Here is a 22,267-nt window from a genome sequence, read left to right on the forward strand (position 1 = left end):
TCAATTTAGCAGTAGGAATAACAAGGAAATTTTAATAGGTGAAAAAAGTTTTATTTCAGGGGTTACTAACCCCAAGGATGTGAGTCTGATACCAAAAGCCACCTAGATCCAACACAACCAAGCAAGAACTGGTGTCTAATATGCATACATCTCAGTTTGCAACATGGGAGGTGGGGTGCTCAAGATTTGTGGGTAATGATATACTCAGATTTTTGCTTCTCCAGCAGCATCATTTACAGCAGAGTTATAAAATATGTGTCAAACTTTGCTGGAGTGGAAGAGGTGTTGGACTACAACTCCCATCATCCCCAGCCAGCACTGGCCTGTCTAGATGGGAGTCGGAAGACAGCAATATTGGAAAGGGCCACTGGATTCCTCATCCTCAGGTTGGAAAATAAGGTGAGTGATTGTTTCAGTGGAGGAAATTGTTTCAGTGGAGGAAATTGTTTCAATGGAGGAAAGGGACAAAAAGCATGATGATCATAGAAAAAAAGCTAATGCTATTCTAGGCTGCATCAACAGAAGTATAGTGTCCAGATCAAGGGAAGTAATAGTACCATTCTATTCTGCCTTGGTTAGACCACATCTGGAATACTGTGTCCAATTCTGGGCTCCACAATTTAAGAAGGATGTTGACAAGCTGGAACGTGTGCAGAGGAGGGAAACCAAGGTGATCAAGGGTCTGGAAACTAAGCCTTACAAGGAGTGCTTGAAGGAGTTGGGTTTGTTTAGCTGGAAAAGAGGAGACTGAGAGGAGATATGTTTGCCCTCTTCAAATATCTTAAGGGCTGTCACATGAAAGAAGGAACATGCTTGTTTTCTCCTGCTCTGGGGGGTAGGACTCGAACCAGTGGCTTCAAGTTCCAAAAAGGAGATTCTGACTAAACATTCAGAAAAACTTTTTGACAGTAAGAGCTGTTTGACAGTGGAACAGACTCCTACAAGAGGTGGTGGACTCTCCTTCCTTAGAGGTTTTTAAGCAAAGGTTGGATGGTCATCTGTCATGGATGCTTTAGCTGAGATTCCTGCATTGCAGGGGGTTGGACTAGATGATGCTTGGATCCCTTCCAATGCTATGATTCTATGATTCTATAACGCAAGTATGACATTTTATTAGCAATCCAGTTTATTCTGTGGGGAGAAAATCAGCCCAAAAGAGCCCTTGGAAGCATAATGCTGGGCTGCAGAGTTTACTAGTTTAGACCCTGTACTTCTAATTTGCATTATAATTTCAGCTCAAAAACTTGGAAGGACAACAAAGTAAATGTCTTTAAAAGGTGTGTTGAATCAGTTACTTTGTACGTTGACAGTCAGAGATACCCACTGAGCAGATAAACTTACTAGTAAAGAAAGCAGAGTTCACTTTCTAGTGAAACTGCTGACCCCAAAGCACATGCATTCCCTTAGGCAATATTTGCCAAAATTACCTCTGATATCAGCAAATGAGCCAAGAACAGCATGGGAACTCTGGCTGCAAAAGCAGGATGTGATGAGAAATGCAGACCTCGGTACAATATGAAGATGGCAGCTGAGCCCAGAAATACGAAGGTCTCCCATGAAAACTAGGCTTGATGATTGCAAGAAAAGTAGTTCAGGACTCAAAGAAGAAGAGGAGGAGGAGGAGTTTGGATTTGATATCCCGCTTTATCAGTCTCAAAGTGGCTAACAATCTCCCCCCCCCCCAACAAACAGGCTGAGAGACTTCAGAGAAGTGTGACTAGCCCAAGGTCATCCAGCAGCTGCATGTGGAGGAGCGGGGAAGCGAACCCGGTTCACCAAATTATGAGTCTACCGCTCTTAACCACTACACCACACTGGCCCACTGACTCGAGGCATCATTTTTAAAAAGTAATTAAATCCAGATGTAATCATGGCGTTGAAATATAACCCAGGGGCATCACAAACATAGCCTGAGTGTTCTAACCATCCTTTATACCAGTTGACCCAAGGTGAGTGTTTCTGCTCTATATTCCAACACCATCCCCATGGAAATCAGAGGGGAAGGAAGAAAATCCACAGTTATGCAGATGGCCCTCTGGGAACGGAGATGTATTACGCAAGGGTCACATTACTCAAATTCACCCAACTTGTGTTCTCTTTTGTGCACCAGTTGAAATCATGCTGCCCTTTTGTGCTTTGACTGCCCCTTTCCCACCAAGTCTATGGCAGTTTGAATCACAAGGCAAAAAGGGAGCATGGGTGTCCACAGGGATTTTTTTAGAGGGTGGGGAGAGTAAAACACTGAAAGAGGGGGAGCAGGATATTCCCCCCCCCAACACACACACACAAGAGAGAGAATGGTGCCTAAACAGGTTACCTTACATCATAGAATCATAGAATTGTGGAGTTGGAAGGGACCCTGAGGGTCATCTAGTCCAACCCCCTGCAATGCAGGAATTTCAGCTAAATCATGCATGACAGATGGCCATCCAACCAAGGAAGGAGAGTCCACCACCTCCCGTTGGGAGTCTGTTTCACTGTTGAACATCTCTTACTGTCAAAAAGGTCTTCCTGATGTCTAGTCAGAATCTCCTTCCTTGTCACTTGAGGCCACTGGCCTCCAAAGCAGGAGAAATCAAGCTTACTCCATCTTCCATATGACAGCCCTTGAGATATTTGAAGATGGCTATCATCTCTCAAGACTCCTCTTTACTAGACAAAACGTACCCAACTCCCTCAACTGTTCCTCACAAGGCTTGATTTCCAGACCCTTCATTATCTTGGTCACCCTCCTCTGAAATCCTGTAACTTTTGAAACCACAAATGTTCTGGTTTGTTTGTTTAGTTCCCCTTTTGTTGTGCTGTCATGCAGAAGTGCCCATCTGGACAGCAATAATGCAGTAACATGGGGAAGCATCCCAGAACAACTTTTTTAAAATGATGCATGTGTCGATGTGGTATATAAATCCACTACTATTGCATCAGGGACTTGTTGCAGAAGACACTTGCAAACACACACACACACAACTACACAAAACAACCCACACCAAAAAAAATCCCCAAAAGTTTGGATCTGCCCAAAGTATCTTTTTGATAATGGGGATTCCGCTGAACTCTTTTCACTTCTCTTCACTTGCTTTGCTTCCGTTCAAGCCTCCGCTGCACTAACCTACGCCTGAATCAATGGCCTCTTGGCATAACACCCCCAAATTTATGTCCGGATATATATATATATACCGTATATATTGCCACTTCCTCCCTTCCCCGCAGCGCACCACTCCCGCCCACCCCGTGTCCTCAAAATACCTTCATCCCAACTTTTCTCTGGCAAGCGCAAATCGATCCTGGCAGCCCCTGTGCATTCCTATCACCCTCTTCTCTCCAGCCCCGAGGAGGGAGAGCGCAACAGCTCCAAATATAGCACCCCAAGTTATTTGACCCTTAAAAAGAAAGTGAAACCCTATGGGCTCCCCACCCCGCGCCGGCCTCCAGCCCCCCACCCCCATTTCTTGGGGTGCCCCGTTCACCCCAGAGCACCTGTACCTGACCCGATGAATGCCCCGGAGGCCAGTTCGAGCCACCAGCACTGCCCAACCCTCCCGGGCGACTCTCTTCAGCAGGCCGGTGGTAGAAGCCATGGGCCCCCTCTCCCAGCAGAGGCGTAGCCCTCGCCACAGCCCCGCTGCTTGCAGTTGCCTCTCCCTCGGGCAGGGGAAGAGCCGCCGGCCGGCCGGGAGCAGCGAGGAGGAGGGTGGGAGCTGGGGGGTGGGAGGGAATGAGAGGCAAACGGGGCGGCGCTGCCGGCGCTCAGCCCGCCCGGCTGCAGCACCTCCTGTAGCCTCGTTAGGGAGAAGGAAGTGGAGGCGGGCGGGGAAGAAGGAGGCGGCTGGAAGAAGCCCCTTAGGTGCCGCTGAAGAACTCCGTCGCCCAGCGCGGAGGACGGCGAGGCGAGGCTGGGAAGGCGAGCGAGCGGTTCTTTCGCCCGCAGCTCGCTCTCTCAGCGCAGCCTTCGGTCTAATAAGGCATCGCTTGAAAGCAGAAGGAGCCTCTTGCATTTCGGGAGAGGAGAAAGCTACAATCTGACTGACTCTGCACTCCTCCGCCCCCCATATATTGTTCAAGTTGGCACTTCTGCCTAGGTTCCGCTTTGTTTGTGGGGTGGTGTTTTCGACAGGCCCACCATAAGGGTGTGAAAGTACCTACTAGTTTGGCAGGGCATGCACTGTGCTGTAATTTCTATGAAGTTTTGAGAAGTTTTGAGATAGTTACCTCAACAAGATGTGGGGCTCAGGGCTCTAGCAACCATATACAGTGGTACCTCAGGTTACAGATGCTTCAGGTTACAGACACTTCAGGTTACACACTCCGCTAACCCATAAATAGTACCTCAGGTTAAGAACTTTGCTTCAGGATGAGAACAGAAATCGTGCTCCGGTGGTGCGGTGGCAGCAGGAAGCCCCATTAGCTAAAGTGGTGCTTCAGGTTAAGAACAGTTTCAGGTTAAGAATGGACCTCCAGAACGAATTAAGTACATAACCTGAGGTACCACTGTACTATATCCCAGAACACCCTATAGGGCTGCATGCCCCCCTCCTGCCTGTAAAGCACATTCTTTCCCCTCTGACAGCACTCAAGCTGCCTGAAGCAGGGTCCACGGACTGTTACAACAACCACGATCTGTTTGTTTTTAATTTGAATCAGCAATTCCACTGTTTGATTTCATAGATATGAAGAACAGTCCTATATAGTTTCCATAGTGAAGTATTAGAAAATGAAACACACTAAACCTAAAGTGCACCAACCTGGTATTTCATGGGAGGGTGTTATACAAATACACCCATGAATTAATAGCTAAATAATTAAAGTGCCTATCCTTTTTTCAGCTTAAGAGCTCTCAGAAGAGTGTTCAGTATTCCACGTTCAGCAAAAGCACCCTGCACAAACTGAAGCCAAGCAGCTTTTCCAGGGTTGCATGTTGAGCAGGATTGGCCCTCCCAGCTCTGGTCTGCTTAAGATAAAACGTGTTTGTTTACGCAGATTGTGTCTCTGCATAAAGGTGGAAGTCTTTATTAACATATTGGAAAGCTCATTATATCATGAGGCACACATGAAAAGAGAAGTTCAAAATAACAAAGCAGAAGAGACACACAACCTAATAGCTGTATCTCCTGGGACACATTCAGCCTGCAATCTCCATTTTAGGACACAGTCTACAAGCTGACCTCAAGGCTACAACTTCTAGCCAAATTTTTGTACTTATTTATTTTTGTTTTCTTAATTTCCCCTCCCTCTTGCTTTGTGTAAAGTTGTTGTGTTGTTGTTTTTGGGGGGAGGTAGTCTGCATAAGGCTTTGAGACCCTTCTACTTCTTGGAGTCCTGAATCCAGCAAGGGTTAAATCTACTTTAGTTAAGCACCATGATCAGCATCCCCAAAAAAAAGAAAAGGAAAAAACGAATGAGCTGGGCCGCAAGGAGGAGCCCAGCTCTTGTCAGGGAGCTGGAAGGACAATAGCCAACAGTGTGAGAGAGTTCAGCTAGAAGCAGGCAGAAGCTGGAGAGACAGGAGGCATGATTGATTTATGCTGGAATCCAAAGCTGTGACTATGGGATAAGCAAGATCTTTTGGAGTGTTAATGCTGTGAGTCCTTCCACCTTAAGCTCAGGTTGTATATATGTGTAAATAAACCATATATCCTAAAAACACCACAGTCTCTGCTGTCCCTCATACCAAGGAAACCAGACCTTGGGTAAGTGCCTGGAATCTCTCATAGCTCAGAGATTCGGGTGGCATGTAATAATATCTTACATGAAGAATTCTGGAGAACCTAAAAGTTTGCCACAGTTTTGTGACATTTTGGTTGGTCCTAATAAAGATAATAGACCAACTGTGTTTCCCCCCCGTCTCTCAGATGGACCAAGTCTGCCACCTTTGCTTTCTGTTCCTAAAAGTACCCCACTACCTGCATACTAAAAAAAAAAGAATCAAGACGGCTGACAGTTAATGCTTAGTGCTCTAACCTAAAGAGACATAGAAAGCATCAAGCCTTATGGGACAAAGGGTGTGTAGATATATGTCCAAATTATAAAAGTGATAATTGCCTCAGTATATTGTCACAACAATACAGACCAAAGTACAGAACGCATTAAACGGTGGGTGGGAAGTAAACTTTAGGAACATGGTGTTTTCATGAGTAGCACATGAACTGTCTTGCTAGATGTGTGGATGTGCAGTTCATTTGATCCTTACCCTCCAATGGCCCTTCAGATGTTTCTAGACTCCAAATCCCATCAGCCCCAGCCAGCCTAGCCAATAGTCAAGGGTGATGGGAATTGTGGCCCTTCATATGTTGCTGGCAGTGTTAGAAACTGAGATATGAAAGCTAGGAGCCAAATGGCACCGTAAACCTAGCTTATGGGTGCAACAACGGAATGTCTAGGGTGCTCTTTTATAACAAGAATACAAAGCTGAAAATGAATGAACTGCAGCTAAAATGTTATATGTTCATTTTTCACACGGTCTAGTCCTTCTCCTGCCTACCCCCCTAATATTCTTAAGAGAGCATCTTCTCCAGTCTCCAGAGAGAAGCTGGAAGTGGGGAGGCAGAAAAAGGTCCTCCTTTCCTTACACTCTGCAGTTTTATTCTGAAATCTTAGGTGCAGTACTGTGCCCAGAGCTCAGAAACTGCTCACTCTAATGAAATTCCCTGTTGCAAAATATGCCTAGAACAACGAGAGTTTCAAACACTGGTTGCTGGACTACAACCTGTTTTATTTAATGGTCCCTACCCCTGTTTTATTGAATGGTCACCAGCAGTGCTTTTCTTCTAGAAAAAGGGTGCTGGCATCCACCATCAAGGTGTTACAGTAAGTGCCACACTTTTAACCAGTGCTGCTCTTCTTCTTCTTCTTCTTCTTCTTCTTCTTCTTCTTCTTCTTCTTTTAAAAAGTGCTGATACTGTGTACCCTTGAGTACCCCCAGAAAAAAAGCACTGGTTACCAGCATGAATGAACCTCTCAGCAGATGAACCTTTCAATACCTGTTCAATTGGCACATGTACCAGTGCAAAAGCACTGTTAGATGAAGGTGGGAAGGTGATCCTTGCCAATCTTCCCTGGAGTCCCCAGCATCACATCCCATGCTGTTAAAGAGGGATCAAACCTCTGAACCAGCTATTCAGAGAACATGGGCAGGTGGGGAAGTGGGGGAAATCACTTCCCACTTTTTCCTCCAGCAGAGGACCTTGTGGTTAGAGTTCCATCCACAAATAGCCTAGACTGGAGCCAAACCTGTTGGTATATTTTACAACTTTCAATGCTCCAACAGCTTAAGCCCAGGGTGGATAATGCAATGTGTTCCAGGTGTTGTGGGAATTCAACTTCCATCAAGCCCCAGCCAACATAGCCAACAGGCATGGAGTTGTAGTCAAAACTATCTGAAGGGCACGTCCTTGGCTAGTTGTGACTTAAGCTGTCTCAGGCAGTGAAGGCGGAAATAATAAATACAAACTAACTAGATTGTAACCACCAATGCACACAATGGGATTTACTTCTGCATGAGCACAGGACTGTGCTGTGTAATAATAAAATAATAATTAGTAATTATGGCAACACAGATCAAGGATCAAATGGCCCATTCACACTCAGAAAGCATTCTATGAGTTACACATTAACAGCCATTCAAAGTAGGGGAATTTCCTGAGTGACTCTCACAAACTGAATGATGGGCAGCCAAGTGTGTCAAAGGAGCACCAGTAGAATTGACAGAGCAGCATTTTAAATGTTTCCATGGATTCATAAAACATAAGGGCCATGCTGGATGAGGCCAAGAGGTGACTAGGGTTGTGTGGCATGTGATCATGCCTCTAGCCTAGGACCTCTGCCATACACACTACCCAGGTTTGCACACCAGAGAGGTCACTTTGACGCTGCTAATGCAGCAAAAACAACACAGGAGGCAGCAGTTGCGAGTTACTGGGTTTTCCACAGCCTCAGCAGGCGCTGTGATTCTCCAGTGGTTTGACTTCACCCCAAAGGCGCACTCCATTGTCTCCCAAGACAGACAAATGCTAACAACAGATCTGCCTCTTGAATTAATCTTTCAGGAAACATATTTGTTCCTCTGCTCTTGCGCTGCCTTCCTAATCCACATCCTTATAAAATAACAGCATGTGTGTTCTGCATCTCTAAAGCCCTTGATTTTTTAAAATGCCAGTTATTCTGAACATCTATGACTTAGTGCATGAAGAATCTTGTGTCCTCTATTAGCCATTCCTGCAGAAAGAATCTGGCTGATCAGTGAAACTTCTAATGAACTGTGAAAAACAGTGGACATATTAAAGGGCTTGGGGATGCTGCCATGCTCAGGGTCTGGCAAATTACAAGCTGTCTGTGAAAGTACAGTGATACCTCGGGTTAAGAACTTAATTTGTTCTGGAGGTCCGTTCTTAACCTGAAACTGTTCTCAACCCGAGGTACCACTTTAGCTAATGGGGCCTCCCGCGATAATAAGTGTTGGAAGTGTAAAGAAACTGAAGGTACTTTCTATCACCTTTGGTGGACGTGCCCGAAGATTAAGGCTTTCTGGGAAATGATATATAATGAAATGAAAAAGGTACTTAAATGTACTTTCCCGAAGAAACCAGAAGCCTTTCTCTTGGGCATTGCCGGCCAATTGGTGTTAAAGAAAGATAGAACCTTTTTTATGTATGCTACGACAGCAGCAAGAATACTCATCGCAAAGTATTGGAAGACAGAAGAACTACCCACCTTGGAAGAGTGGCAGATGAAGGTGATAGACTATATGACATTGGCTGAGATGACTGGCAGAATCCGTGAGCAGGGGAAAGAGACGGCGGAAGAAGATTGGAAGAAATTTAAAATTTATCTTAAGAACTATTATAAAATTGAGGAATGTTAAAATGTCGAGGTTTGGAGAAAGAAAAGGAGATTACAGCGACATAAGATTAAGTTGAAGAAAAGAATAAGAAAAAATATATTTGATAAAATTATTTAGAATTTGCTGAAATAATTTTGGAAATTGGGATGTAGGAAGGGGAGGTTTGGGGGAGTCCGAGAAGAGAGGGATATGAAAAAAAGGTTATGAAATTATACATGTTTGTATGTCTTTTTATTTGTTTGTATTGTTTAAAACTTTTCTGTAAAATCAATAAAAAAAAATTAAAAAAAAAAAGGGGCCTCCCGCTGCCGCCGCCCCACTGCCGTGTGATTTCTGTTCTCATCCTGAAGCAAAGTTCTTAACCCGAGGGTTAACGGAGTCTGTAACCTGAAGCGTCTGTAACCTGAAGCGTCTGTAACCTGAAGCGTCTGCAACCTGAGGTACCACTGTACTGGGCCCCAGAGCAGATTGGTATGGCTGTCCATGACTGGCTTCTGAATCAATTGTGTTATCATTTTTCTACTACTTGTATCTCCTCCTGCATTCTTCTGGTTGGTACGCTAATTCAGAGGATATGTCAAGTTTGGATAGTGAAAGCCCTTCGGTGAAAGAGGACAAATTAGGTCATCTCTAGCCTTACAAATGGGTTAAACGACAGAGCCTAGGACTTGCCAATCAGAAGGTCGGCGGTGAGCTCCCGTTGCTAGGTCCCAGCTCCTGCCCACCTAGCAGTTCAAAAGCACGTCAAGTGCAAGTAGATAAACAGGTACTGCTCCGGCCGGAAGGTAAACGGCTATTCTGTGCACTGCTCTGGTTCACCAGAAGCGGCGTAGTCATGCTGGCCACATGACCCAGAAGCTGTACGCCGGCTCCCTCGGCCAATAAAGCGAGATGAGTGCCGCAACCCCAGAGTTGGTCATGACTGGACCTAATGGTCCCTTTACCTTTAGCCTTCTTTCCTGAATCAATTCACAGCGATGTCACAGCCTTTGCTTTGTAGACAGCAAGGAGCTTAACACTTCTGTCTCAGTAAGCATTGTCATGTTTTAGGTAGTATTACATAACTCAGAAAGGTCTGGAAGCAGATTTTTCATGGTAGGAAATGAGCCACACAATGAACGAGAAAAGCCACCAAAAGCCACTGTAAACCACTTATGGTTCAGTTTTTATGAGTCCATAAAAACTGGAAACTACTGTGAAGACTGCTTTGTGTCATGAATGAAAAGTAATCCACCATGAACGCAGTAGGCTCCTCTTTCTTTCAACTCTCCCTTGTGCGAATCCATATACAAGTTAGAGATTTGTGAGAGGAAGAGTGACTGATGAATAAGCAGCCTGATCTTGGATTTGCTTGCCAGGAGCGGCCCATTCTGTTTTGTCACCTGATGTGAAACAGGAAGGTGTCACCCCAAAAGCCACACTTATTGGGGTCACACAGCAGCAGTGGCTTCCAGTGAGATCTCGCCAGAAGCCACAGCTGTGCAACCCCAGTGGTGGCAGGAGCAGGTGGGGCACCTAAGGGAGCACCATGGGATCCCGCCACTTTAGACAGCTGCTTCATCCCACCTCACAGGCAGCCTGGCCCTGATGCTTGCTGGGAATAAATCCCACTGAATTCCATGGGGCTGATTCTGAACAAAGCATGCACCCTTTGAAAGAGATGTGTTTTGCTCCCTACCCCACCCACCTCGTGCCAATGTTTTGTCTGGTGTCTTCATTATACACCTTTAGGCGCCAGGCAAAAATGTTGCCCTTTAACCAGGCTTTTGGCCAATTGACATCCAATGCCCTATTATAAAATGTGTTGGGGAGGAGGACACTTATTGGGTTGATTTTGTTATGTATTTTGTGTTTTTATAATGTGATTTTATGTTGCAAACACCCTGAGACCTGCAGGTATAGGGCGGTATACAAATTTAGTAAATAATAATAATAATAATAATAATAATAATAATAAGTGCTTTTTCTCCAGGGCACGCAGTACTGGTACCTCTTTTTGTGGTTAAAAAGTGTGGCACATACTGTAACAACTTCCTCTTGAGTACCGGCACCTATTTTTCTAGAGGGGAAAGCACTAATAATAATAATAATAATAGACGAAAAGGCAGAAGACTGTGGTAAATGACAAGTTTCTGTCTTTCTTTCAATATCTGGACCAGCATATTTGCTCTTAAGTTGAAAAGCGGCACTCGAGTTGCCGAAAAAGGTGCTTCTGGTTTTTCGTTTTTCTTTAATTAAGCAGTGGTGGCAAAGGCGTGTAGGGGTGTGAAATATACTCAGAGGACCAATCAGACTGCTACAGTTTGGATCCTATTCAACTCAGTACATAACAGGGTGGGTGTGTATGTATCACAATTAGGCAACAACCTACCACAACTCTTCCCCTCACCCCGACAACGGCGGCGGCAAACTTGGCTCCCCGCGTAGACTCTTGTTAAACCTTACCTTTTTTGCCTGCCTAGCCCTAGCGAGACCTCCTAGGCTGTGACCTCTGTCAGCCTCCAGAGGCCGCTATCGCACCTTTCCCCACCCGACTTCCGCGAGGCGCTCTCGCCGGCTTCTCTCGCTGGTTCCCGGGGAAGGCGCTCCGAGAGGAGGCGGGTGCGGAAGTGGCTGGCACGGGCAGGAGAGCGTCAGCAGTTCCGCTGGAGGGGCGGGGGCGAGGTGAGTGAGGTGAAGGGATAGCGGGAGGGAGGGGGGATTCCTAGACGGGACACCCCCTGGCCGCCCGCTGCGTTTTGGGGACGGCTCCCTTCGCGCCCTTTTTCTTACGCTCTTTTCAGTGCAGCAGCCCCGTAATGCTGCGTGTCTGAGCCCCACGCCCACATTGCTTGCCTGCCGTGTTGGACGGCATAGAGGGAGGCGGAGGCAGAGCGAGGCGAGGCTGCTGACCGTGGGAGCCACGCGGGCGTATCCCGCCCCAGCCCTGGAGTTGGCGGCGTGGGGAACGTGTCTGCCGCGTGTGCAGGGGGAGCCTCTTGCGAGAGGTCCAAAGGGCAAAGAGGGGTGGGGGAGTAGGGTTGCCACCTGTCCTATTACAATGCAGGATTATCCCGTATTTAAAGGAAAAAATGCTGCGTCCTGTATTGATAAAAGAGTTTTGTCCAGTATATCAGGTCTTCTCAAACACTCTCTCCAAATGCACGTGTTTGGAAGGGTGTGTGAAAGGTCTAGGGAGCCAAGCACAGATTTGCAAATCCGTGTGTGCAAGTGTGACAGATTCCAGAGGGGCCATCCTGTTAGGCTGCAGCAGATTGTAATGGATTGCTTTGAAGTCACTTCAGCACCAGATGGAAAAAAAAGTTGCCCTGCCCTGTATTTTGCCAGAACAAAGGCGGCAACCCTAGGTGGGGAGAGTGGAGGTGTGACTTCTTTGCCCCAGTTTTGCCCTTGGCACATTGAGTTGGCCAGGAGGAGTTGTTAGCCTAGGCATGGGGCCCCCGCCCCACGGCTTTTTATTTCTTGCTGACGTTGGCTCTCTGCATTTAAACATTTCGTAGTCTGGTAGAGATGGAAACAGGTGTGATTTCCCCCACTGTGGAGATGCAGATGGTGTGGGGGAGGGGGAGGAAAGCCACCTGCCAGATTTCCATGCATGTCCCTGATCTTATCAGAGAAGTCAGAGAAAAGGTGCTGATGCTCCATCTCTATAAAGGGATTAGAAATTGATCTTTCTGTGAGCACCACATCCTCATATTTTGCTCTGTCCTCCCAAAAAAGGAAACCCCAGGCAAGGCCTGGGAGCTGGCAGGGTTGATTCTGTGTGGCTGGAGTTACAGTGCCTCCATTTTCAGTGATATTCCCAAGTGCACTCATTTGGACTTTACTATCCAAGTGGCCATTCATTCATATGGGGAAATGTGGTGAGGGAGAAAACTGCCCACTGGTTTGGCATTGGGTGCTGTGGCCCTCGCTAAGGGGTCCCCCTCCCCCAAGTGTGGTATAATGATGCATGGTACACAACTATGGGGGATCTTGCAGTATGTGTATTTAATTTATGCTGTGGTCAGGGTTCACCTTCCACATGTTGGTTGGTGTCTGTTTCAATTATGTTAATGATAAGGAGGTCTTCTACTATGGTCAAGTGGGTCTCTTTACAGTCTCAGATGTCAAGTGCAAGGTCTATGCTGCAAATCTTTCCTCTGCTGCTAAGTGTAAATTTCAGCAGTCTTGGCAATGGTCCAAAGGCAACTGAGCGCCATTGTGACCCTCTCTCCTTTTGACCTATACCTCCTTTTAACTTGTACTTTCCAGCTGAGCAGGAAAGTCACGTCACCTCAACCATTTCCCACTGGCAATTAAAATAATAATAATTCTGACCTGTTTCTTTATTATTGAGAATTGGGTGCACTGCTTAAGAGTGTCCCAATATGAAGCTAACCAAAGTACCATATTTTTCGCTCTATAGGACGCACTTTCCCCCCCCAAAAAATGAAGGGGAAATGTGTGTGCGTCCTATGGAGTGAATGCAGGCTTTCGCTGAAGCCTGGAGAGCGAGAGGGGTCGGTGCGCACAGACCCCTCTCACTCTCCAGGCTTCCGGAAGCTATCCGCAAGCCTTCGGAGCGCGGCGGGAGTGCCGGCCGGGCTCCGAAGGCTTGCAGATAGCAGCCCGAAGCCCGGGGAGCGCTGCGCAGCGCACCCCGGTCTTTGGGCAGCTATCCGCAAGCCTTTGGAGCCCGCGGGAGTTCCCGCCGGGCTCAGAAGGCTTGCGGATAGCAGCAAGCTCCAGGAGCGGGGCGAGGTTGCGCGCAACCTCGCCCCCGCTCCCAGACCGTTCTGGGGGCTGGGGTCGGGGGAAGCTTGGGCTTCCCCCGCCCCAGCCCTGCAGCTAAAAAGGAACCAAGACAGCTAGTGGGATCCATCCCGCTGGCTGTCTTGGCTTCTTTGCTCTTGGGGGCTGGGGGGGGGGGAATAATTTTTTTTCTTTATTCCCCCCCCCCAAAAAAAACACCTAGGTGCGCCCTATGGTCCAGTGCGCCCTATAGAGCGAAAAATACGGTAAGTACTGTGGGGCTTGCTTACTAGTGAGTATGTAGCCTTAATCTTTTTATCTCTCTAGGAACACAAGGATATTCACCAGGCTCGTTGGGAGACTGCTCTATTGAAGATTATGGCAAAATCTGGAGGAAAAGGAGTGAATCTAAAAGACAAACTGGAGGGCAATGAGTTGGACTTGAGCTTGTGTGACCTGAATGAGGTGCCAGTGAAAGAACTGGTTGGTATCTCTGTAGAATAAGCCAAATAATTCTGTAATACTTTGTAGCCTGCATAAACGTACAGGTTCTTGTAAAATGGTAAACTGGTTAATCTGTTGATTCGCCAGAATTTTAATATGTACTTTAAAAATATGCTTTCAACTACAGTGATCCATGCGACGGTCACCTCCAGGCTTGACTACTGTAATTCGCTGTACGTGGGGCTGCCCTTGAAGCTGTCCCAGAAACTCCAGCGGGTGCAGAATGCTGCAGCGAGGCTCCTCACGGGGTCTCTGCCATGGGAGCATATTCACCCAGTGCTTTTCCAGCTGCACTGGCTCCCGGTGGAGTTCAGGGTCAGATTTAAGGTACTGGTTTTGACCTTTAAAGCCCTTCACAGCCTAGGACCCTCGTACCTACGGGACCGCCTCTCCCGGTATGCCCCACGGAGAGCCTCAAGGTCCATAAATAGCAACACCCTAGTGGTCCCGGGCCCTAAGGAAGTTAGATTAACTTCAACCAGAGCCAGGGCCTTTTCAACACTGGCTCCGGCCTGGTGGAACGCTCTGCCACATGAGACCAGGGCCCCCCACCCCAGAAAATAGGAAACAAATTGATAATGGCCATGTAGGCAGAAAGCTTTACCTAGCAGGACAACAGTCTACTTAAAAGACAAAAATAATTTGTTCCTAATTCATTTGACAAAACTTGTAATGAAATATATAAATCAGCATCAACATGGAAGTGTATGTATGATAAAGAAGCATTTAGGAAATATAGCTAGTTTAGTTAATAGCAGTTGTGGGAGTTTGGTCCATATTGTGGCAGATGTAGATATTCTGAAAACTCCCATTTCTAGAATAAAGGTCCATGATGTGATACTAACATTTCATATGCCAATAGTCACTGTTAAAATGTGTATTGTAGACAAATGATAGATCTATGTTACAATCCTAACTACACATGCTAGGAAGTTAAGCCTCATTGGTCAAGGCAGGACTTGCTTCTGAGGAAACAAGCATAGGATTTCACTGCTAATTTGGTTCTTTGATTCTTTTTCAGGCAGGGCTTTCCAAGGCTACCATTTTAGATTTGTCCTGTAACAACCTTACTACTTTGCCAGTAAGTTTCAACTGTATCCCATCTACAAACTTTTTATATAGAAACATGTATAATAATACAATCTCATCCTACTCTTTAATGCAGAAGGTGGACTGTAGGATGAGATTGCATTGTTATTTATTAACATTTGTACTACTTAAGAGGGTGAGACTGTATACATTTTTTATACATACCACCTAATGTAGTAATAGCTGTAGTTCTCATATCCCCTGGTAAGAGTGAATGTTGATGCCACAGTCACTAGAAGGGCAATTTTGGCCAATGACGTATTGTAAAAGATAGATGCAAGTACAGCTACTTTCAGAGAGCACAGATACAAGTTTTGATGGCAGATACTTTCATCTCAAAGTGGATAAATAATGATGCATATCTTTGAGATACAGGTCTCTCTGCCAGGGTGTTGGGGAGAGATTGATACTAAGGGGCTTTGCGGATAAAGGGTAGAACTGAAGGAACAATGGTTTGTTGTCTCTTTTCCCTTAGAAGATGCTTTGTGTGTATCTTCCTCTACTTGTAGGCCTAAGATTAGAGGGAATGGCTCCTTCACGTGAATAGCTTGGGTGAGAGACTGGGCTGCCGTAGGTCTTTGGAAATCCTTAACCGTATCTGTAACTGCTCAGCTTGCTAAATGCCTCAGCTTTGGGTTAAGAAGGTGGTTGGACTCTGTTTCACTTGTGTTTTTGGTTGCAGTCAGAATTCTGCAGCTTGACCCACCTGGTGAAATTGGACCTTAGTAAAAACCAGCTTCAGCAACTGCCTTCGGACTTTGGTCGCTTGGTCAACTTGCAACACCTGGACCTTCTGAACAATCGATTAGTTACCTTGCCAGTCAGTTTTGCACAACTCAAGGTAACGTTTTCACTCTCCAACTCGTGCATTAAGAAAGACATTGAGCTTCAGCTCAGAACGTTTTTGAGATTTATCTGAGGCTTACTTCCCTGGTGGAAATCAAATGTTCCTGGTGGCAGAGAGGTGAAAGTTCGAATCTTTATTGCCATTTATGCAGCTGCTGGCTCTGGAGAAACCTTGGTAGTTTGAGCAAGCTCTTGGCAAAATTTATTTACCTCTGCATGTGTGATAGTATTGAATGGCTGTCTATTCATGGTTTGATCTGTTAGAACAGCATTTCTCAATCTGTGTTCCATGGGGTTCCCCGTGAATGAAAAAAAGTTGTAATGGCAAACAAGCATGCACTGTGTATTTCACTCAAGCAGTCGTCCTGGGAATCCTTATCCCTTCTTTCATTTTCTTGCCATGCTTTCCAGGGGTTAAACCAATAGCAGTTGGTGGAGTTGCTTACCTGGCTTCCCAATATACCTGGAGATAATTTTCCATTCCGTCTTTTTGTTTTGCTGGTTTCTGTTAAACTTGGGGGGGGGGGAGTTAATAAACTTGTTTTTTTTTCCAAAAAGAGAAAATCATGACAAATGATTTGGTCTCTTTTTCTCTGCGTTTCCCTTTTTCAGAACCTGAAGTGGCTGGATCTGAAGGACAACCCTCTGGAGGCTGCCCTGGCGAAGGTAGCTGGAGATTGCTTGGATGAAAAGCAATGTAAACAGGCTGCCACCAGGGTAAAGCAATTTATTCTCTGTTACTTTCCTTATCTATTCGGCTGACTGTTTGTATTTATTCTCTCATGAATTTTTATGCATCCCAGTCCAAGGCTCAATTTGCGTCATAAACCAAAGATAAAAAAATAAACTCTAAACCTAAAAAGAAATGCACAAATGAAATCTGCATTCCCATTTTGAGGCCTATATATCTATCTATCTATCTATCTATCTATCTATCTAATAAAATTTAAATAGTTTTGCTTTACCGTTATTGATGTTAACCTTACCACACTGCTATATACATTTGGACTAGAAATACCAAATTGGCTCAGAGCTTGTAGTGGGCAACATGGGAGGAATTTGGAACACATATTTTTACATGCAAGCATTAGGGTAATCAGAGTAGTACACTGTTGCACTGGTATCTATGTTCAGGATGGTGTTTTGGGTATGGGAAGAGGTGTATGTGTTGTTGTTAGGTTGCTAATCTGAATACCACATCTGCCATTTTTACTCACTGGTATTCAAGAGCAAACAGAGAGGAAACTCCCTTTTTTGAAAGGCCATGTATTAGCAATTAACTTGTTGCTAGTTTTTAGGGGTTGGTGCCCTGTGCTGGCTTGCTTCATTCATCTGGAATTAGCTCTGCAGACATCCCTTGTTTTTGATAGGATTGGTCCTGTCTTTGGGGAACGAGGGCGCTGGACCACACAGCACTTGAATTTTCTAATTCTGTATAAGTGGTCAGAAAGACAGCTCTTCTCAAAGGCAGGTTGGCCAAATCAACTGAACTTTCATAAACGTCTTTCCTTAGTTTGCCTTGGTTGTATATTAAATAAGATGCTGTTACAGTGGTACCTTGGTTCTTGAACAGCTTAGCTGCTGAACAAATCAGCTCCCGAATGCTGCAAACCCGGAAGTAAGCGTTCTGGTTTGGGAACGTTTTTGGGAAGCCAAACGTCTGACGCGGCTTCCACTTGAGTGCAGGAAGCTCCTGCAGCCAATCAGAAGCCATGCCTTGGTTTTCGAACAGTTTTGGGAGTCAAACAGACTCCCAGAACGGATTAAGTTCAAGAACCAAGGTACCACTGTACATCCCTTATGCTGGTTGTGGCTTCTCCCTGCTTCTTGTAATTGTGAAAGCTAATCACACGTCTTGAATCTCAAAAGGTCCTGCAGCATATGAGGGCCATCCAATCTGAGCTGGATCGTGAGAAGGAACGAAAACTACAGTTAGAGCGAGGTAGGCTTAGTAACCCTAGTTCTCTTTCCATGCCCCATAAATCTGCTCTGGGGGGCTGGAGGAACCCCCAGAACATGTTTGGGTGGCATGCATGGGGAGGAGGGGGAAGTCTTGTTGCGACGAGTGGACCACATTCCCGACACACAAGCCCCACTAAATTCCACCCTCAGTATCTCCCCCCACCCAACTGCCGGGAGCCCATTTCACAAGACTCTTATCATGTGACCGTCGGGGAGGGGAAATGATTAACCTGTGATGACCCTTCACCTTAGAAATGATCACATGAATCAGTTCTCTGTCACTAAGCTTATACTTAGTCTTGCATTTAAAAAATAATGTAATTGAAATGGAGACTTGTACATATTACGAGCATTATCCTGGAATCATTTCTGCTGTTATGAGTTGTGGTTCTTCCAGCTTTCCATTTGCTGTACTTTCGTAGGCACATTATCATCCAGTCTATTTGAAGCCATGTCGTCATTGCCCAGAAATTGGATTAGATTATCTTCAAGGCCATTCTATCTCTCTACGCCTATCCTATCCTTTTAAACAGAATAAACAGTTTCAGAGGCAGATGTTGGTTTAAACCCAGGTCAGACCCAGTTCGTATGCAAAGTGGAGGGTGGCAGGGAGAGGTCTGAGCTTTGGAGCAAAAGGGTGTCTGGATTTAGGAGAGATGACTCCTGTCCTTGCTCAGTGCCTGCCACCCTGCAGCTTCTTCATAGCCAAACCCCGATACCACAAGAGAGCAAACCTTGGGGAAAATAATGGAAAACGGAGGGGGAGTTTAGCACTCCTCAGCCACGTGTCACATGATCTTGTGATTGGATCCCCCGTTTCACATGTGATTGGGGAGAACTATGTATTTCATCCCCCTTGCTTGTCCCTCCAACACTTGCATTTTGGGTGTAACCCTCCACAACACTAATGAACTCAACCAAAATTTCCCAGGCGCCACTTCTGTCGTTCAGGTGGAAATTGGTTCATAATTCCAATCAGTAATCTGGTGCTACACAACCTTTAAATACGTTTAAACAACGGGCAGTACCTTTGGTCACAGTCACTAAATGATTCTTTGGTATTAGTTCTCTTAGCACACTGAACCGGGTGATGCATTTAATATTTTCCTGTTGTGATCAGTGAAGAGAAACTGCTGCCTGTACTGGATGTACTTACTCCCTGTACAGTCGTACCTTGGAAGCTGAATGGAATCCATTCCGGAAGTCCATTTGACTTCCAAGGTGCGGCTTCTGATTGGCTGCAGGACGTTCCTGCAGCCAATCAGAAGCCCCGCCAGACGTTTGGCTTCCAAAAGAATGTTCGCAAACAGGAACACTCGCTTCTGGGTTTGCGGCGTTTGGGAGTCAAAATGTTTGACTGCTAAGGTGTTCGTCAACCAAGGTACGACTGTACCTTTACAGTATTAAATTCACCTGTTCAGCATGACAATAGGCCTTACAGGGTGCAAAACACAGGAGATTCTTAAAGCACCTTGCACCTGCAGCTCTCCTCCTTTGGGGGGTCAGGGCAGCAACCTCTGCCACATTATTGTACCAGATGCAGAAGTAAACGATGGAAGTGTTTTCTAGAGCGCATGAACATTTTCTGTTTGTACGGTATACTCAGAGCTGGAGAAGAAGCGTGAAGCAGAGCAGCGAGTGAGGGAAGCCCAAGAGAGGGAACTCCGGAAGCGGGAAAAGGCTGAAGAGAAAGAACGGCGAAGGCGGGAGTATGATGCTATGAGAGCGGTAAAGCAGGAAATGGCAAAACAATCAAGGAAAGAAAAAGATGAGAATCCAAGTAAGTTGCTGTTGTTGTTGTTGTTGTTGTTGTTGTTGTTATATTAAAAAGTATGTGTGAGAGGGAGAAATAATGGAAACCAAGAGTAGATAGCTTTGGGTTTTTTTTAAAAAAAACCTTACAAAACTTACCTTAATTAAACTTCATAAATTGGCAAAGGAGCAGGTCTGTAGCTTGGGGTACTCCTGGTTCCAACTTTGCTACCAGAGGCTCAGTGGGCCTTGGGGACTAGGAATGTTTATTTTGAGCCCAGGCTAGTTTGCCAGCAAGGGTCCCTTTTGGACAGACATGATTTCCCCACTACACCCCATGCTCTGGTAACTTCCAGATTGGATCATTGCAATGGCCTTTACGTGGGACTGCTCTTGAAGATGACTCACAAACTTCAAACAGCTCCAAATGCAGCTGCTAGAGTTCCTTTTAGAGTTGACGTATATCCTGTTCTGAAAGCCTTGCTTTGGCTGCCTGTTCATTTTGGGGCCCAATTCAAAGTGCTCGCATTGGTGTTTAAAGCCCTAAATGACCCAGGTTCCAAATATCTGAAAGAAGCCTCCTTCCTTACAGAACTCCAGCTGGGTGTTAAAATAAACAGATGGGGCCCTCTTGGTCATTCTGACACCCTCTGGTGGTGTTTTTTTTTGGCAAGGGTGGCTGCTGGGAGAGGGCATTTTCTATAGCAGCCCTTATGCTTTAGAACTCCCTCCCCACAGAGTTGCGCCTGGTGCCTTCATTGTATAGCTTTTGTCGTATGTTGAAGCCACACTTCTGTACCTTGCGGCCTTTAACACCTGGGATTTATTTTTAAAATGTACACACACACACACACACACACATTCTTATGATTGTAAATTGTTTTAACTGATTTTAAAGTGTTTTTATAATGTTGTACAACTGCCCTGGGACCTTATGGGGAAGAGTGGGTAAGAAATTGAATTATTGTTGTCGTTAGATCTTGCAAATTTTGCATTGTCACCTGGTTAATAGTTAGGGCAAACCCAAACCATGTTTGGGCATCATTTAGATGCCAACAGTAGCCTCTGCTACTATTAAGAATGTTGCCTGCATTTACAGAGCTTGTGGAGATGGGGTTAGTCAGCCTGTTAAAGCAGAGTAAATAAATTCTCATTCTTTGCCCGTTCTTTGTTTCTGCAGAGGCCTCGCTTTCCCATCCATCCCGCCCACCCCAACACAAACGGTCCTGGTCCAGAGTCCTATTGAAGATGCTGCTGTTCCTTCTGCTTGGTGCCCTCAGTACTCTGGCTGTCTGTAAGGTTACAGAGCTGCAGCACCAGCCTGTATGCGTCCGTGTGAACATGCTCTATGAGGAGGCGCTGTCTCTTTTGCAAAGCCGTGAAATCCTTCGGAACGTACTGCAGCCGAACACCCAGCAGTCCTGAAGGACTCTTCCCCTTGCCAGTACCACCTCCTGCTGGTTTATTGTTTTTGTTTTTTTTGCATCAGCGCAGCCAGGATTCCTATGGAATTAAGCTCTGGTGGAAATTGCCTTCAGCCATTCAACGCTAGGTTTGGTGGCCAAAGTTCAAACAGCGCCAAACCACTTGCCCGGGTTGCTTCGCTTCAATTGCAGTTCCTGCGGTAAACCAGAATTTATTGCCATTCCCTTCCTCCGTAGTGGATCCTTTCCTGGGCTGCAAAATACAGACTTGCTGGTCTGTATGCAAGCGAGGAAAGACAGTACCCTTAGTAGCAGCCTTGCTATGAGAAGTGATACCTATTTCTTAAGAAGTTTTTGTATATGTTGTCTTTGAGTGTTACTGCCATAGCAAATACGTGCTCACTTTGGAAACAACTACTGTACACAGGAGGACTGAATGTATTCATTCAGGGGGGAGTGGAGTCATGGTTCAGGTTAGCTTTCGTATATGCATATGTAATTTTTCTAAGCAGCTTGATGTTGGATTTGTAGGTGGAAACTGGTGGTTGTGGAATGTAAAGACAACCTACCTAAAGTATGCTGTTTTTCGAAAACGCCTATCTACATCCACATCTGCCAATACCTAGTTCTTCTCTCCCCAGATATTTGTATACCAGCCAATGGAAGTTTTATCAAAGTATTGTGAAATCTGCACCCAAAGTTTAGCAAGTAACACGTCATTTCATTATATATATTTTTTGCTTTTTACATTTTTGAATTGGTTAAAATCAAACAAACCGGGTGCAGTTTCTGTGTCCTTGTGCCTAAGTGCTTTTTCCTGTTGTATCTTAGCTTGACGGTCTGTGCTCCTGAACATACGACGTTATTCCTTAGTGTGAGTTACCTGAGAAAGTTCTCTACTCAACTGTACTTTCCCCGTTTGCTTGTTTGAGCAGGTAGCGAATAAGCAACACATTTGCCTTATCCTCTGCCATTGTGCAAAGGATCTAGTGTGGGGCACAGATCCTGCCTGCTACCCTTCAGTGTCCTGCTGGGTCAGCTTAGAGCACGAGTACCTCTCTTGCTCAGGCAGCTTCCACTACTGTAACTAACAGCTTTACCAGCTGTTGAAATTACTTCC

General features: G+C 45.7%; 2 protein-coding genes across 5 annotated transcripts in view; one reads left to right on the plus strand and one right to left on the minus strand.

Annotated features, from left to right (window-relative positions):
- Window positions 1-11,405, minus strand: part of ACSF2 (acyl-CoA synthetase family member 2) — a gene marked incomplete at its 5' end in the record, with an annotated part of 64,382 nt that extends 52,977 nt beyond the window's left edge. Inside the window, one exon of one of the 3 annotated variants that reach the window (XM_080993739.1) lies at window positions 11,282-11,405. Coding sequence is in view for 1 of the 3 variants with exons in the window: in XM_080993738.1 (XP_080849864.1) it covers window positions 3,484-3,995 (512 nt within the window). Of the gene's footprint in view, window positions 1-3,483; window positions 3,996-11,281 lie in introns of those variants that run through there. The other 2 variants (XM_080993738.1, XM_080993741.1) reach the window with 2 other exon arrangements.
- On the plus strand, window positions 11,392-21,932 carry LRRC59 (leucine rich repeat containing 59). 2 transcript variants are annotated; one of them, XM_080994029.1, is made up of 8 exons: window positions 11,392-11,500; window positions 13,898-14,053; window positions 15,096-15,155; window positions 15,846-16,004; window positions 16,622-16,726; window positions 17,879-17,951; window positions 19,578-19,751; window positions 20,904-21,932. In XM_080994029.1, the coding sequence occupies exons 2-8, from the start codon at window positions 13,949-13,951 to the stop codon at window positions 21,146-21,148; spliced, it is 921 nt and encodes a 306-aa protein (XP_080850155.1). In that variant the 5' UTR covers window positions 11,392-11,500; window positions 13,898-13,948; the 3' UTR covers window positions 21,149-21,932. The 2 variants fall into 2 exon arrangements, with proteins under 2 accessions (XP_080850155.1, XP_080850154.1); XM_080994028.1 differs by lacking the exon at window positions 11,392-11,500 and adding an exon at window positions 11,527-11,823.
- The last annotated feature ends 335 nt before the right edge of the window (window positions 21,933-22,267 follow it).

This window comes from Podarcis pityusensis (genome assembly GCF_964106645.2).
Source record: "Podarcis pityusensis genome assembly, chromosome: 2".
Lineage (NCBI taxonomy): Eukaryota > Metazoa > Chordata > Lepidosauria > Squamata > Lacertidae > Podarcis > Podarcis pityusensis.